The following is an 18883-nucleotide window of genomic DNA, read 5'->3' as shown; positions in this document are numbered from 1 at the left end:
CGAGGCATGGCGTATTGCGTGGCAGATCTCAGCACCGCACTCGTCACCAGAACATGATATAAAAATAACTTATAATTTATATAATAAGTTGATTTACGTTGTACGTAATACTAACGTACTAACGTTATGCATGATTTATCTCCTTAATAAACATGCTATTTATATAATAAGGTAGATGAAACTTAATTATGAACTAACACTGATTGCGGTATCGCTATAAATATAATTATGGCACAGAAGCTTGTCACTTCTATTTTAGATATATCCCAGTAAATTATATGCGATAGACAGATCCAGGAAAGGATAGAGTTTATAAAACATTTAACGATGAGTGGTAAAACTCACCACAATTTATTTAAATAATAAATAAAAAAATGGAAATATTTTAATAATAAACAGCTATAAGTGAAATTAGTCATTAGGAACCATGATATATCCTGACCGTTTTCGGCGACGGCGAACTGACATCTGACTAGCAAGAGCCTCGCTGGTGTGCTCTTAAGTGACTGACATAGCCGATCTTTGACCCTACTAGCAACTGACTAGGAACCATAGTGCTTGCCATATATCAAGAATTCAATTCAATTCAACCATAGTGCAAGGAATACGGTTGAATGCTTAGGTGAGCCCATGTCGTGTTTTTACTGTACCTGTATATATTTTAAGGGAACTGCCTTATATTAACTGTAAAAGAATATTAAAGTATAATGGAAAAATAGTTACTCTACAACAAGTAGAAAAGGTTCTACGAATTCCTAGTTGTTGACTTGTTTGAGTTCCACCATTCAACCAGAACAGCCTCCAGAATTCAGTGCTAAGTGGGGGACGGAAGTGTGTTAATGGTAGCAAAGTGTTCACTAGATCCCCAGGTTCACAGCGTGAAGCTAAAAAAACACAGACTCAACCCGAAATAATTAAAACAGTCTTCTTGTAAAAAAGTCAAATAAAACAGTTAATTCTATAAAGCTTAAAATTTATGGCTTAATAAAAATTAATAAACAATAAAATTAATATCAACCCAAGCCGCTTAAAACAAAATTTGGTGATAAATTGTAAAACGAATTTAAAATTTAATATCCATTTAGCTGTACCGTTAAATTATGAGATTATTAAAATAACAACGCCATATAAAACATTATACTGTTGGTACGTATTATATTGACATAAGTTAAGCCGGCTGCTGTTTATCTCTACAGTATGCATGTGCATATTTTATGCAGATCAGGTGCATGCACTCAAATATTTTTTCTCATATTTTCTTAGGTCAGTGTCTGACGTCATCCTTGTTATGAGTTCGATCCCCATTTAGGAAATTTTTCACGCATCCGGCACATAGCTGGGTAGAAGAAAGTTTTAAGATACTCGCGTTACTAGAACGAGTTACGCATGCCAAAAAATGTGAAAATAAAATTCTCTGTAAATTACCGTGTCTCAACTTAAATTATCGGTTTACCCATGTACGGGAAAAAGCGTGAAGCTGTTTCTGGAATATTAAAAGTTTATAAACCTTAATAGATTAATGTCTGCACTTTAGTTAACATGGAATTTATATAGCCCACCATAAAAGGGCATACTAGAATCTGATGAGATTTATAGTCGAAGCCTAGCGCATAGCACTATTTAGTTAATTTGGTCCAGATATCTTAGTCTACCTGAAATTGTTAAAAAAATCTTGAATAAATCGTTAAAAAAATAATAAAATTTCCCCACATAGTAAAGTAAAAATAGCAGTGTTTTCGAAGATTCGCTTAAAATAACCAAGTACTATCAACAGTGTTCCTGTTCTCATTCATTCTTTTACAATGTTTCCCTTTAAAACAAACAAACAAGAATAATATACGACTTTTTCGATTTTAATATTTCATGTTTCATTTTTATGTTCTGAATTTTCATCTAAAAGGTTTCTATTGATAAATCACTTTTTTCTATATTTTACTACTTACCTAATTCTTAAAAAAGCGCGGCGCTGAGTTCTGTCACTATTGAGTGCACACAATATCTCGAAAATAGAGATATCACACTATCCATCTTCACTTACTATAACAGCTTAGTAAGTAAACTATTGTAAAAAATTATTCTCTGCAATAGCTCATAAATTTAAAAAAGACATTTTTTCTTTAAAGAAACTTGTTTTTATTTATCTATAAAGCTATGACAGCGTTTCCGCATAAATCTTAAAAAACTTATTTATTTAAAAGTCTTTCTTCTTGGTGGTGCTTTAATATTTTTATTTTTAAAGAGGCCTTATTACATTTTATTTGTTTTTGTAAAATTTACATTTAAAGTATCATTTTATATTTAAATTAATACATAAAGGAAAGGAAACGTAATGCTTAACTTTTTAAAAAGGCAAATTTATTTCTACAGCTTTATATCATATACTGCATGTAGTAGGGTAGGCAGACCTAGCCTAGTGTTAAGACACTCCTTTCTCTATTTTCTGCCGAATTCTGAAGGCATTGCGTGTAGAATGGCGGAGCTAGTGAGCTCAATGGCCGCACTATATTTTAATTCCTCGATTGGGATCGAATCTACAACCTGTCGCGCTTACTGTATGTAACACTCATGTACCCCTGACACGAGTGTCTTCAGCAATCATATTTTTTACGGTTTTCAGTCTATTCTTTTAAATAGCCGATTTAAATTTCAGAATACTATAAAATAACGAAAGATATTAACAGATAGAAAAATTGCATACACTTTTCAGATTACGTCTACCTGATGTTATTGGTAATATAAAAAAGAATATCGTAAGTGAAGGTGAACCCTCTTCACGCGTAAATCTAAAAGAACATGCCTATCGTCAAAAATGAAATCTTTATTATTTTTGGATTTAGTTTTCAATTTCGTTTGTTTTACTCTTTTGTATTAAATGGGGTAAATCACATAAAGCAGAAATGTATATTTAAGGTATATTTAATAAAAAATCTTAGGTACCTTATTATATTGTTTTGGTATTTCTGCCCACGTCCGGTTTGAAGAAATATATTCAAGAGGATCCAAAGCATCTAAATGTTTGTTTTTAAAAATATCTATGACGTCGAATACGGAATAAGACCTAAAGAAAACCTCTTTATAAAAAAAGTTCTAAATACTAGCTTCTTTAAGTGTTGTTAGCTCACTATAGAAGAATGAAATTAAGAAGAATTGGAACGTAGCGGGATTCGTATCCGACATCGACTCGAATCCGTTATCCAGATAACAACCAAGCATATTCACCGCCATAAGTGCATAATGAGCACCTCTTCGGGAGTAGATAGCAGGTATTTAAATGTGACTACGTAAATTTCATTCTGAAAACTGTTGAAATTATCATTGTGAAAGATTTTTATTCCAATATTTTGTGAGAAATTTGTTAGTATTTTGGACATATGTAGCAATTTTCATTTACGTAAACATAACATAAGAAATATAGAAACGTAGCACGTATTCGAAAACTTTTGTGAAGATCCAGATATCGATTTGTCTGTCCGTTCATATCGAAGGCACTTTTGGTTATCGTTTATCAATAGGTCCCTTAAGATTCGGCAGTTAGCAGAACTTTGTAAGTTCAAACAACCTATATTTAAGTTGATGTCCATAAATACTTGCCCTGATAGGATTTAGTAGGGTCGCCCCAATTGATTTTTGGTAGGCTATTTGAATATTAACTGTTTTGTTCCATTATACAGTAATAGTTGTCTTAGTTTGATATTGGGTTTATATCAATATTGATATATATTGTAAGTATATTGTGTTCTAATTAATATGTCATGTTGAGGTTTATTTATTGGAGGATGAACAATTATATTTTGTCTAAAGACATGTTATACTGTTATACTAACATTGGTTTTAAAATGATGAGGAGCATAGAAGAGGTGCTTCCGCTTCACACTTTATCCGGAAAATATAGGGAACCTGAGAACTTTGTGTTAAGACACTCCTTTTCTATTAAAACAGGAAGCAAGCATGGGTTACCAGGGCACGGAAATGAAAATAACAAGAATGTATATCTATAATCTATAATCTATATCTATACTTCTATACTAATATAATAAAGCGGAAGAGTTTGTTTGTTTGTTTGTTTGTTTGTTTGTTTGTTTGAACGCTAAGATCTCTGGATCTACTGGATCGATTTACTTTGTTTTTGTTTTGTATGAAAGCTGCATTCTTCAGAAGTGCTATAGGCTATATAATATTTCATTACACATATATACTAATAAATTAAAATACTTTCTAATTTGACATGCAATTTATTCTGCCATGTTAATAACAACCGTCGTCGCTACGCGACCGCGTTCGTTACCGCATCATTTTGATATTCATCTTTATGAAAATAAATATAATAGTCACTTTTAGCATTTCATCTAGATTGAAATTATATTTCTATAGAAATTATATTCTTATATTTCAAGCAGGCGTAGCCGCGTCCGGGTCCGCTAGTAATTGATATAATTATAGTAATTTTTCCAACTGAGAATAAAACACACAACCAATCGCTTTTACAGACACTGTGACCACGAGGGTGGAGGGCGGAGATATATATATTTTTTAAAAGAATTTTGTGACACAATTGTCAGATTATATGGTAAATAGTTATATTCAAACTGATACAATCATGGTGTAAGTAGAACGCAATCAATTGCTATAGTGTATCATGGCACGAAATAGATCCATGCGGGCGGAAATGGGAAACGAAGTGTATTACCACTCAGTTGTATAATCGGTGCTAGTACTACCTGTGTTAATATATATATTAACACAGGTATATGTATCTGCATAGTTCATAATAAATAATTAAATAAATAATATTTCTCAAATACATTTATTTAACATGTAATAAAAGGCAAAAAAATCCCTCGTTCGGCTCAAAACGGGACATTTTAGAGTGGCTTTCGTTTTTTTACCTTTTTAGAGATTTTTACCTTTTTTTTGTGCTGGAGTGCTTTCAATTTTTTTATATAATTGCACTTTAATAAATAGTTTTCTACTTCCGTGACATTTATACGTCCCGGTGGCATGTTTCGGAACACGGGGACACACAAGTGAAAAACGGAACAATCCCGTTCAAAACGGAACGTATGGTCACGTTCGTTATAACCCTTATTTCTTGGTCATAGCAAAATTACGATCATTAACATAGTTTTTACTGCAATAAAAAGAGCATAAATCACATTATAAACGGGTATAATTAAAATAATAAGTTTAGAACCTTGAGTTATAGAATTTTAATAAAAATAAGCATGCAATAATCGAAAGCCAAAATAATTTGTAAAATTTTAAAGAATTATTTTATATAGTAATAGTTAACAATTTTATTTTAATTCATGGTTTAAATTTAAAGCTTCTCAAGGGTTCAAGTCTTAAAAAGAGAGGCAACTTTTTCCATGGGTTTCATGTCTCAGATTTGATTGATTTGAAAATGCTAACAAAAATACTTAAAAAACAAACGTGCAACTGTAACACGACAGATTGCGGTTTTCGATTTCCGCGCGAGGAAATGAAATATGTTATATTTTCACGTCTTTGCTCTGGTAACGAGGCAAAGCAGGACGTAAAGTTCCGCCATGGGAGAGGAGTGCCTTTACTTCATATACGTGTTAAAGCGGTCTGTTTACCCTGCAAAATGCGGGATGCGGCGTGAAGCAAAAAAAAATGCTTAAATAAAACTACAATCGTATAAACAACAGTGGGTCGTACGTACTATGACGTCACTGAAACTGACAGTTCAGTAGTGGTTTCCATCATCGAGCACAGCGTTGACCGTACATGAAGTAACACAGTCATTTGTCACTGTCTACAATTTATTTATTATCCTATATATTATTCTATAGACAAAAGAAGGTGTCTCAAGACTTATGTTCTCCAATCTCTTCTTTTCAGGCTGAATTTTAAAAATCTATGTAGAGTAGCGGAACTTAAGTATGTTGCAGTTACAGTAACAATAAAAAACGTTATAATTTTAATAATTTTATATGTTTTTGTAGAATAAATTTCTTCTTTGATAGTATACTCGTTGGTTTCAATATGTAATTCTTAGAATGTCGGTTTACTTATAAATACATTGCTTCCTACGCTAGTTACGTAAAGTTCATAGCAGCTATTTATGCTGAAAACATGAACGTTGTTCTAACGAAATGTTTTTACTATAGTTTAAGTATCAGTTAAATGTTTAAATTAATATTAAAAAAATATAATATATAATATAACATGCTATTTGCAACATATTATAACGAGAAAAGCGCAGCATTGAGTTCCTCTACTCAAAATGTAATGCCTCTAGAGTTGGGTGGAAAGTGGGAAACGAAAGTACCAGATTTCCAGATTTCCTCTGCCTACCCTACTACGTATGGGATGCAGCGTGAAGCTAAAAAAATTAAGTAATAAAGTACTGTATTAAATTTGATGACTCGATACTCAACGTCTCGAATTTGGGTGGAAAGAGGAGATTGGAGTGTTGATAATAGGAGATACCTAAAAAAAATAACATAGTCAAAAAGGATTTAGCCTAATTACCATAAAACTAAAAGAAAATCTTTCTTTTAAAAGGAAATTTTTTCGTCGTGTCTAAAATTATATTATCAGATTTCACAATCTCCTCGGGAAACTTCTTCGATGTTTAATACCTATAATCGTAACCGTTTGCTGTGAAACATGAGAGCTATATTATATGGAAGTAGGTACACTTACCTTACCTTATAATTCGACACACGTCCGTTTCAAATAAAAAGCCCAACTGAATCCAATGTGTCTAAATGTTCACATTTAAAGATCTTCCGTAGATGCGAGATATTTTTTTATGTATAAATATGTACGTATGAGGCCGTTGGGCACAAGCGCTTGATTATAAATGCGAAGGTTCGATTCCCACTAGAGGCAATGAAATATTTAATAGCAGCATTAACGGGCAAAGAGAACCACTAGGTTCTCTCTCAAGTCACTTATTTCTCCGTTCTTTTGCTATGAGTAAATCGAATCACTGTTTATTACAATCCAATGCACTGCTTTGTGTTATGAGAACGAGAAGTAAAAACAATTAAGAATGCGGTGAAAATCTATTTCCACCCATTGCATTTTATAAACAGACAAACAAAAATTTATATATAACAACAACTTCACGCTTTATCCCTAGCGGGGTAAGCACAGAGAACGGAGCGCCAAACGCTACGGTCTCTACATACCTCTTTCGCCTCGTATCTCGTAAAATTCCTCGTAAATCTATACTAATATAATAAAGCGGAAGAGTTTGTTTGTTTGTTTGAACGCTAAGATCTCTGGATCTACCGGTCCGATTTACATTGTTTACGAATATATTTTAAAGTACTTTCTAATTTGACATGCAATTTATTCTGCCATGTTAATAACAACCGTCGTCGCTACGCAACCGCTACCGCGACATTTTGATATTCATCCTTATGAAAATAAATATAATAGTCACTTTTTAGCATTTCATCTAGATTGAAATTATAGTTTACTGTATAACATTCTAATAAATAATTAAGAAGATGTCACTGATTCGAAATTATCTAGCCTACGGGCGGCATATTATGACCGACGCGAACGGGCAGATGACGTTGATGGTTTTATAAATTTTCATACATTTTCGAACTTTATTTGCTGTTTATAATTAATTTAAAATACACTTTGGTTCTCTTCTTATTTTATTTGATATTGCCGGCAAAAATATCCTTTTAGGTAGTTTTTAGGTAAGGGTTCTAGGTACTTTTTCTAATATTAAGAATATCCTTTAGTTACTTTTACTTCTTATGTTGGTTTTCAATTTCTCATTTTTTCTAATAATATGTCACTACTTATTATTCTTTTTGATTATTTAAGCTTATATTTTCTTACTAATTGTATTGGAAACTGAAAATATATTTAATAAATATTCTTATAGTTTAAGCAGGCGTAGCCGCGTCCGCGTCCACTAGTTTATATATAAAAAGTTATATTCTTATATTACTTAAAATTAGTTTACAGAAACATTTTTTTTATGTTTTATTGTAGAAGAGATTAAAGTTATCATTACATCGAATACTAGCGGACCCGGACGCGGCTACGCCTGCTTGAAATATAAGAATATAATTTCTATAGAAATATAATTTCAATCTAGATGAAATGCTAAAAGTGACTATTATATTTATTTTCATAACGGTCGGTACGGTCGGTCGTAGCGACGACGGTTGTTATTAACATGGCAGAATAAATTGCATGTCAAATTAGAAAGTATTTTAATATATTAATATATATGTGTAATGTAATGTTATATAGCCTATAGCACTTCTGAAGAATGCAGCTTTCATACAAATCAAAAACAAAGTAAATCGATCCAGTATATCCAGAGATCTTAGCGTTCAAACAAACAAACAAACAAACAAACTTTTCCGCTTTATTATATTAGTATAGATTTGAATTAGTTTATTTTCATCCAAAGTAATCAATAAAGCGCTCTAGCTAACGGAAATTCACGTTAACCTTAGAAATTGAGAAGATAGTTACTAGAAATTTGAATCAAAAGAGAACACGTCTGAATTATTTAATGCATTTGCTAGAAATCTTGTTCTATCTAAGTCTAGTTGAATACGATTCAAAGGGCAGGTCGGTTTTGCGAAGCATTCGAATGCGTTCGAACAGGTATCTAAGACGTAGATCCTGTTTTAAACCAATCTTACTAATGTTTAATGGAAATTTTCCCGTTTAACATTTCCAGTAGACTAGTGTTGAATTTTACGGTTATCCTTTTTATAATTGTGAGGTTATGTCATCGGTAAGAATGTATCCGGCATTTTAACTATCACTTATCCTGTTTATAAGACAGTATTGTTGCGGCTTTTGTTGGTTTGTTGTAAAGTCGTTTGCTGATTATTTTGTTTTTGGTATATAGAATTTTTCATATTTTAAAATATGAATAAACATGGACTAAATTAAATAGAAATTAAAAAATTATATAAAAGTTTTAGAAACAGTATCTCTTTGTGTACATTTTGTTTCATGCCAAAATGAATAGGCTAATATGCTACTATACTAATATGGTACTAAATATACTTACGTGATTAATCCGGTTAAATAGTTTCATTTAAAATAATGGAATTACATAACAATTGTTCCAGTTTCAAATAATGGTTGCAACATGTCATGCGAGTAGATCCAAGTGTCAAAGAATCAACGTAACAAGTTCGTCTAATGATCACACGTCAGCTAATTCATTATGTTAACGAGGCGGTGTGGACGGCGTGATGGATGACTGTGCGGCTGTGGGGACAGGCACGGGGAAAAAGTCGCCCTTTATATTATAATCATGTAATATAATTTATGAAATTTAATGAAATACTTATGTATTATAATATATGGGTATTTAAGCTTGGGAAATGTATGATAAGATAGGTAAGTTTTATATAGATAGTTACGTTAATGATTGCGTTTATGTTTAAAATAGTTTCGTATTTGTTTTTATATTTTGTTTATTATATGAAAGATTAATATACCTAAGTATTGTGGGATGACCCACAAGGAAGAAATCTTCGGATATCTCTTAAGGTGGTATATCTATGGTTTTTTTTAAGCATCACACTGCATCCCGCACATTGCAGGGTAGACAGAGGAAAACTGGGAACCTAGTAGAACTGACTTTTTTGTACATCTTTGAAAAGGACAATTCGATACTACATTTTCCTATAAGCGGACAAAACATATATTGAAATCGTCATATGTAAGATAAATATTAAAATCATCATCATGACATTATTAACACCTGAGTGTATTTTACACTAGAATGTTTATAATATACAAAATTTAAAAAAGTAATTTTTGGTTACATACAAAGCCTCCAAAAAATATCTTGTCCCAAATGAATTTGAATACTATATAAATAAATTATAAAGCACAGAATTTTCTCACTGCACTCGAAGTAATTTTCTATCTACAGGATAACATCTTCCAAGCCCCGCTATCTAATCAAGACGTACGGTGGACTACGTCTGGGACGCGTCGGCATAGATCTTGGTGTTTACCTCCAGTTACAACATTAATTAGGATCAAGTGCAACGTGATAATGCCTATTAATATCCCCTCGTGCTACAAATTAATGGCATAGCAAATTATATATGAATATTTATTTATTTAAAAAGATTAACTATTTCCTTCTTCTTAAGGTACTTCCGTTCTCCACTTTCCGTCGAATTCTTGAGGCATTGTCGAGTCGCGGAACTCAACGCCGCGCTTTGCCTCGTTACCAGTGCGAGGAAATGATAATATTAAATATTTCATTTCCGCGATCCGAGTGGGAATTTAACCGTTGCGTTCATCAATTTGATGTAAGTATGTAAGTAGGTATGTTGTTACAATTGGATGAAACTCGTATTTGAGTATGTTGATTATTTTCAATGATTATTTCCAAACAGTGTATGTATGTATTGTCTACATATTTCCAGAAAACTAAAATTTATATCGAGATGAAAAAAAAATACCTTACAGCTAGATAACTCCTCGCAAACTCGAGACAAATGATCTGACACACACACAGACGGGCAACAAAGTGATCCTGAAAGGGTTCCGTTCTTCCTTTTGAGGAAAGGATGAGGAGAGAAAAGTACGGGAAATTCTTGTAGTAAAGAAGTGTCTAAGAAAAGAAATATAAGTCTTATATTATGTTTCTTATTTACAACATTTATTTTATACTCACCAAACCGGAATTTATCTAAAATTAACCAAGTTAGATAGAAAGCCCAATGAGTCGCTGCCGCCCTAAAGTTAAGCTTTCCGAACTTTTGCGCACTATACACCTGGCAGGAAAATAATCAAAACTAAGAAAAAAATCTAAAAACAAAACTGCGCCATCTGCAACAACTTCAGGGCGGCCACGACTCGCCGACCGTACTACACGTACAGTACAGTAAAGACGCATGACTGCGCTGGTAACCGAAACGTTAACCTATCATTACATTTGACCTACCCTCATAATTTGCCTTGAGCTCGATATCATCTAGTCTATTTAACACAGTAATAATCAAGTACAGATAGCCTCTTTTCCCTATGTAGCGTTTGTGTGATATTTTGATATTTGTACTAAATTGATACACAATATTTATTACTTTTTTTAGTTGTTTAAAATATCATTTATTTGTCTTACGGATTCAATTGCCACTCGAGGAAACGAAAAATTTAACATTATAATTTCTTCGCTCTGGTGTTGAAATAAAGCGCGGCGTTTATTTCCGCTACTCAACACGCAATGGTCTCCAGAATTCGGTGGAAAGTGGAAAGTGTTTAACGCAAGGCTTCCCTGTGGATACCCCGCTACATGCGAGATACAGCGTGCAGCTGATTTTTTTTTAAATATTTCTAATGAACAGAATGAACTTTTTAATTGTACCTAATCTTCTGTGCAATGTTAATTTATAGAACAATAAAATAAACGTTTTAATCTTAAGAACAAAAGTAATTTATATGTAAATTTAGTATGACATAATTTTTGAATTATTCAATTTTCTTTAAGTTATAGTCGCTGCGGAGCTGGCTTAAGCGCTGCAATTACTTTACCCTAATGTTCTTATTAAATTAGACCTTTAAGGAATCTTAATAGTAGACACAAATTTCTTTGTTTTAATAAAATTGTGATAAATTTCTATGAAATAAAAGTCATTTTTTACATTCGACTACGACTAGTTTGAGAGAATTCTTTGTTTGAAAATATGTTCAATGGAAACGAACTTTTAGGACATAAATAAAAACAAAAAATACACGACACCAAATATTTATTCCATCACGTTTCTAATTTCACACTATCACCACTATTGTGTTGAGCTGAATGTTCCAAGAGCGCTTTTCTCTCGTGGAACGATCTTTCACATCTCCCACATTTATGGGCCCTCACGCCAGTATGGACGCTGCTGTGTCGTCTTAGCTGGTATGAATTTGGAAAACATTTGCTACAATCCATGCATTTGTATGGCATAATCCCTGTATGGTTCCTCATATGCAGATTTAATTGGCCCTTGGCCTTATACCTCGACCCACATATTTCACAACTAAAAGGTCTCTCTCCGGTATGCCAAAACATATGCTTCTTCAAAACTTTTTCAGACACGAATTTTTTGGAACAAACTTCACAGACAAAAGGTTTTTCCTTAGCTATATTTCGCAAATGGACATCTAATTTGCTCTGGCTCTTATAAGTTTTATTGCAATGTTGACATCTCGCTGGCTGCTGTGGACTGTGAACGTTTTCTATGTGGTCCTGAATATAATAAATACTATTTTCAATCAATCAATCAAAAAAACTTTATTGTACAAAGAAAATACAATTAAATTTCTAATTTAGATACAGTTCATAGGCGGCCTTATTACTATAAGTGATTTTTAGATTGGGAAAAAATAATCACTTTATTGATGTAAAAAGTAAATATTTTTCCCCAACGAGGGTAGGGTATTTATTCAGGGTAGTCAAGGAGATTAGAGAACCCAGTGACAAATCATCACATCACAAGCAATTATTCAATTTTCTTAAGTTACTTAGAGACTATGCCCAAAGAAAGGTAGAAATTTATGTTGCACTTTCTGGAATCGAATCGCGACAACGAACATTATTTTATTTCCGCCACTCAACGTGTAAATCCAGCGGAAAGTGAGGAACGGAGTGTTTTAACACTAAGTTTTCTCTACCTCCTCCATTATATGCGGGATACTGGAACATGAGTAATATGTTTTTACATAGAACCGAACCCACAATCATTATTTAATTAGACACTTTCGTACTACGCCACAAGGACATGCAACAAAGCTGAAAAATACATAATAATCTTATTATTGAGAAACAAGACATTGTATAGTACATTTTAACATATCGAATACCGAAAACATTGTATGAAACAATATATAAGTCTTTAAAAGGCACATGATTACCGAAACCGGTCGTGAAAGGTCGCTCTACTGAAATAAGATATCTTACAAAGGCACAAAGTGAATACACTGATTTTGACATCGGTTTCAAATCTTCAGTTACTATTATAGTATTATTAAACATAGCAAGTACATTTGATATTTTATTTAGAAACTGTAGGTAATATTATATATATATATATATATATACACACATATAATAAAATTTATATGCATTTATACGCCTTAATAAAAAATATTTATCGTATAATAAGTAGTAAATATTTAATATTTATATTTCTCCACTCTCGTAACGAGGCGAGGCATTAACTTTCGCCTAGCTTAGTTTCAAATTGGGAACGGATTGTTTCAACACCATGTTCCCAAGTTCCCTCTACCAATCCTGGTCTGTGCTGGTTACATTGTGAAGTAGAAAATATATATATCTATAATAACTAATAAAATCCTAAGAAAAATTTAATAGCAAAGTACTGAACAATTTACCAACACCTCTACCAGAGTTAACTGACATTAATTTAATATTTTATAGCTGCACAATCTCTCCAATAACTAAGTTTGCTTAGTTAGTTTAATTTAGTTAGAACAGCTTTGTTGTTAAATTCATTTTAATACAAGCAATAATATTTTAAGCCTCATCAAATACTTTTATTTAGCTTCACGCTAAGCTAATAAGACACTCCGTTCTCCATTTTCCGCCGAATTATGGAGGCATGGCGTGTTGGCTGGAGGAAGTCAACGCCGCGCTTTGCCTCGACATTAGAGCGAAGAAATGAAATGAAATATTAAATTTTTAATTACTACTATGAAATAAGTACTTGCTAGGCAAATATTTAATAATATTCTTAAAGACATTTTAACGTGTCATTTCACAGTTACGGAAGAAAAACACTTTTTTAGAAAATTTATAAAAAAATGAGAGTAGGGAGACTAGAGCCCGATCCTCCTGGAAATTGTCACACGTTTTCTAAAATAGTATTTTGTTTTTCCTTAGTATGGAATAACACTTTAAAAATGTTAAAAATATTAGAAAAACTTCTCACCAAATTTTAAAATTCTTACCTTCAACCCCCACATTCTCTTGAATCCCTTTCCGAATGTTTCGCAAACAAACTGCCTCATATCCGTATGGTGAATTAAATGTGACTTAATTTCATGCCTGAACACAAATCTGAAAATTTTCATGGTTAAAAAGTGAATTCGGCGAAAGTTCGCCTGTTTTCAACTTAAATTGGGTCATGACCTTATAGAATTATTCAGGTACCAAATTCTACAGAAATCCGTCGTCACAAATCTGTATATATAAAAGATTTTCGAGTGGGAGTCCCTACATTTGGTTATTAAAATCGGCGTCGGTCATGCAGTTAGCTATAGTGCTAATAAATATTGGTTCCTCTTCTAAAATATTAATATTTAAAAAATAGTACCGTTTGATACACCATAATCATGGTAAGGGCCCAGTTTTACCTAAATAAGCCCAAGTATTTAGAGTCTAGTTAGTACGTTAGTAGAATCTATAACATTTATGGAACAATTGGTAAGGTATATATATCATAAGAATATCATAAGAATTTTATATTCATTTAATTATTGTTTATAATGTGGGGAAACAATGGGGAACGGAGTGTTTTAACACTAGATTCCCTCGTCTTACCCTGCTACATGCAAGATACATCGTGAAGCTGATTAATATGACATATGCAATAAACAATACTATTTTTAACAAATTTAAGACAAATTTGTGTTGATAAATGTAGTAAGTCCCTACACATTCATTTGAGCGTTGTAGACGACAAAATACTGAGTTTTAAGTTAAAGAAGCCTTTGTTTTATAAGCTAAGGTAAATATTTTTATTTGTAAAGGTTAAATAAAACAAAATTTGATATTTTTTTGTAGTGTCATGCTGTGTCTCACATATATAGGGTACGGAGAAAGAACGTAAGTTTCAAGACACTACTTTCTCCCGAATGCAGCCAAATCCCACTGAAATCGACTTTTACTGCGTGACTACCTGCCTATCTTAATAAACTATTGGGCTTGTTAATTTTCTTTTTAGTTTTATGCAATCGGGGTTTTTGTTTTTTTTTATTTATTAATTATTGTATTAATTATTATAAAAAGTTTTAGTAGTAATTAAAAAGACTATTGTCGAATGAACATGAGAGTAGATGACAAAAAAAATCATCAACTATTTATAGACTTTAGGCTATATTTTCTATACAATTCTTCGAATAAAACCCGCAAAACTACATATTCTTGACGGAAATTATTTATTTACTTATTTCTCTCGCATGTTTCCAGTGATAGATCATCTGGATTCGCGAATAGGCCGTCATAAAACTTTGCTATTCCGTTTTGGACCTTTTTTTCTTCATCTTTTGAGTTCAAAATTGAATAGGTTTGTAAATTATATTTTTAAATCTGTCAAATACAGGGAAACAACCTGTTATTCCTAAGTCAATCACAAGCCACGAATAGGCTTGTCAATTATAAACATCCGGTACAAAATAAATAAGTTTTTATATCCTTTAAAGCTTTGCTTTTCTAATATCGATTAATAAGAAATTATTTAAATGTTTTATAAAAACGATTTCTACGATTTTACTGCCTTAAAAGGTGGATGATTAAAAAAAACACGCAAAAGAAGATAAGAGAGTATTTTGGTTATATACCGTGAAACCACAAAAAATCAATGTCTTTTACATAATATAGCAGGGTTATAGCAGGGCAGAAGGAGCCTAGTGTTGAGACCCACTTTCTGCCGGATTCTGAAGGCATTGCGTTTTGAGTGGCAGAATTTAACGCAACGCTTTGCCTCGTCAGCGAAGTAAAGGAATGAAAATATTAAATACTAGCGGCCCGCTCGCGGTTTCACCCGCGTGAACTATGTTATTATTAATTTCTGTCTCCATGACTACGTCCTAGTGACGTCTATGCAAAATTTGAGACTTCTAGCATTTGTAGTAACGAAGTTTCATACAAACTTTCGACCCCAAAAACAACCCCTTTGAAATCGAATATTGCAAATTCCCGTCTTAGCGAGCACCTACGTCCTATGAGTAACTCCTATGCAAAATTTGAGATTCCTAGCACTTGTAGTCTCTGAGATTTCGTGATGAATGAGTGACCTTTCGATTTTATATATATAGATTTTATTTCTCAAGTGGGAATCGAACCCACAGCCTGTCACATTTACAGTCGCACCTTCGTGCCACTGCGCCACGACTAACCTCACAGAGGTTGCATCAGCAATGAAAAGAAAGAAAAATGCATATTTTAAATAGTTTTTGTGCTTTTGCCAAATTATATTTTCAATTCCAAATCGTATAATACTATGTTATAAAAGAAAGACAGACGGTCGACGAGACAAACAAGACAACTAATTAATTTTATAATTTCGTTAACAATCTCGAAATATGAAATCTTAAAATAGAATTGTATACATGTTTTTTCGACAGCTTTTGTTATTTCTTTTTGAAAACAAATTAAGCTTTCTATACACTATCGTGTATGACGAAGTTATTATACACTAGCGACCTAAACACGGCTTCGCTCGTTTGAACTTATTTCTATATTATAGACAAACTATTTAACAACATCTCTTCGTAAATGACCGCGTCTGGTTGTGTATAAGATTATTTTTATAGTAACATTACTTATTATTTGGGACTACACCATTTTCATATTATACCTACATATTATAGTATTTCCCAAGAAGCATGTTTTGACGTTATTCTGTCATATATTGCTTTCAAAGCAATCTCTATGAAGCGAATCCCGTGAGGTTTTCGGTATTCAAATGCTGTATCTAGTATTTAGATATTCTAATTTTAAACTAGAATAGAGAATTGCTTCGAGATGTATCCTTTGCATATCTTAAGTAAATATCCGGATCTATCTTACCAATATTTACATATATATCAGTTGTAAGTTTTCAATTAATTGTTATTAAACGTTTTTATATATAAAATAAGTAAATCAAATAAAGAAAAATATTGTAGAAATTAAAAGTTATCATATAAATTACTATAATAATTAGTTTTGTTTGTCGTATTACATCAATAATAATAAGTAATCTTATTAAACAGTATATTATAAGTTAATTTATAACATATGTTCATATATTATTTTCATTTTCTCGCTCTGATAACGAGGCAAAGAGCGGCGTTGAGTTTCACCATTTAACATTCAATGCCTCGAGAATTTTAGGCAGAAAGTGGGGAACGGAAGTGTCGGAACAGGAACGGAGTGTCTTAACATTAATTTCTAAGGTTCCCTCTGCCTACTGAAATAAAAAGAAATATAATAAATGAAAAACTCACCTCCTCCCACAATGATCGCATATAAACAAACTACTATCATTATGAAGACGCTCATGTCGTTTCCATGTTTTGAATTTCTTAAAACTTTTGTTACAAACAGAACAAAGTCCACCGGCTTTTTGCAAATGTACCGATCTGAAATGAAACTGTAGGGAGAGGGGAGACGCCTTCTTTCTATCGCAAATATGACAAAATAATTTCTTGTCGGAACAGTGTTGGAACCTGAAATATAGAAATATCGATATTCCTTTGTAATTTCATGAAAACGGTGATAAAATGTATTGTATTGCTGAGAGCTCTAAATCAAAGATGGCTGTAACAAAGAAGACTAAGAATGAGAAATATATATTTATATATAATAGATAAGCGGTACAAATTTTATTATAAATTAATATATTTACCTATGAGCAGTCATATCAGCAAAGTCTCTGCCGAGGTATGAACAATTTTGACATTTTAAATCGTTATTAGAGCAATGTTCATTTAAATGTCCATTTATATCACAGCAATTTGTCATGTTGCACAATCCTAAAATATATTCACGAGTATAATAAATATAGAACCGGAGGCAGTCGTGGTGGGAATCGAACCAGCAACCATCGCGGTTACATACACACCACGCGCCACGACTTACAACTACAAATTACATTTAAAAATAATAATATACTTACCACAATTAAAAGCTGCAAATTTTTCATCATTGTTTAATGTACTAAGTATGACTTTTGCAATTTGAGTTTTCTGATATTTTCTTTTACAACTTTTCGTTTTCATATGCCTCATAAGTAAACATTGTTTACCTATAAAAAAAATGTTCATTGTTCATGTTGGTGCCAGCCAAAAAGTAATAATATTAAGAGATTTACGCCAAGTAAAAGCTGAAAAAGAATTATTAAAAAGGCAAGTTGGCACCAACACCAAAAATATAGGATTTTGAATAGTATATAGGTAAATAACAATTTTTTTTTACTTTAAAAGTGACTGATTTACTTTAAAAGTGATTGAAATATTATTTGCATATAAGAAAGTGCAGTTCTGAAGTTGGATTTTAGTTTTTTTAACAGTTTTATTAGTTAAATTGCTAATTGTTATGAGGCAAGCTAGAATGTTTACCTATTATTTTTGAAATTTGTTATATCGTTTTTTAGCTCTGCATTGTATAATTCATTTAGCAAGGTAAGCAAAGAGAAACAGATTTTGTTTGTCAAATTCCAATTTCAAAACAATGTGTGAAATTAATGTGCCATTTAGGCAGAACTTTAACTGGGCTTTGGCTCCTTACAAAGAAAGTAATTAATTCCCCAATTTAGAATTGAACCCACAAACCGTAACCTTAATCTGCAAACCAGCTAAATTTGCCTGCTTGAATTTTACAAGAGATGCCAAAAATGTGTATGTATGTACGTACGTACGTACATACATACTACTGTACCTTAAGGATTATCAATATTATTTTAATAAGTGGTCTGTAAAAAATTAGATGAATATATTGGTACCTCTTGTAACATTCAAGCAGATGAAATTGGATGGAGCCAGCTTGTTTGCAAATTAAGGTATTCTGCTTTTACAGTAAAATCCTAATTCTAAAGTAAAATCCTAGTTTAAATGCATATATGTATTTTTAGTGTATTGTAACATGTTACCGCACAATTAATAGATTAGGAGGGATCGTAATTTTAGATACAAA

At 32.1% G+C, this 18883-nt stretch overlaps 1 protein-coding gene across 2 annotated transcripts in view; it reads right to left on the bottom strand.

Annotated features, from left to right (window-relative positions):
* Positions 1-11715: 11715 nt before the first annotated feature.
* Positions 11716-18883, bottom strand: part of LOC146528968 (uncharacterized) — a 107720-nt gene continuing 100552 nt past the window's right edge. For both annotated transcript variants that reach the window (XM_085203283.1, XM_085203282.1), the window contains exons 4-8: positions 17868-17996; positions 17598-17724; positions 17197-17418; positions 13936-14044; positions 11716-12214 (exon numbers count right to left, since the gene is read on the bottom strand). In XM_085203283.1, coding sequence (XP_085059409.1) covers positions 11741-12214; positions 13936-14044; positions 17197-17418; positions 17598-17724; positions 17868-17996 — 1061 coding nt within the window. In that variant the 3' untranslated portion in view covers positions 11716-11740. The remainder of the gene's footprint in view (positions 12215-13935; positions 14045-17196; positions 17419-17597; positions 17725-17867; positions 17997-18883) is intronic.

Source organism: Heliconius melpomene, chromosome 19 (genome assembly GCF_056956725.1).
Source record: "Heliconius melpomene rosina isolate 202511_hmr_F chromosome 19, ASM5695672v1, whole genome shotgun sequence".
Classification (NCBI taxonomy): domain Eukaryota; kingdom Metazoa; phylum Arthropoda; class Insecta; order Lepidoptera; family Nymphalidae; genus Heliconius; species Heliconius melpomene.
The sequence above is the reverse complement of the archived record's forward strand: the minus strand, read 5'-3'. Positions and strand labels throughout refer to the sequence as shown.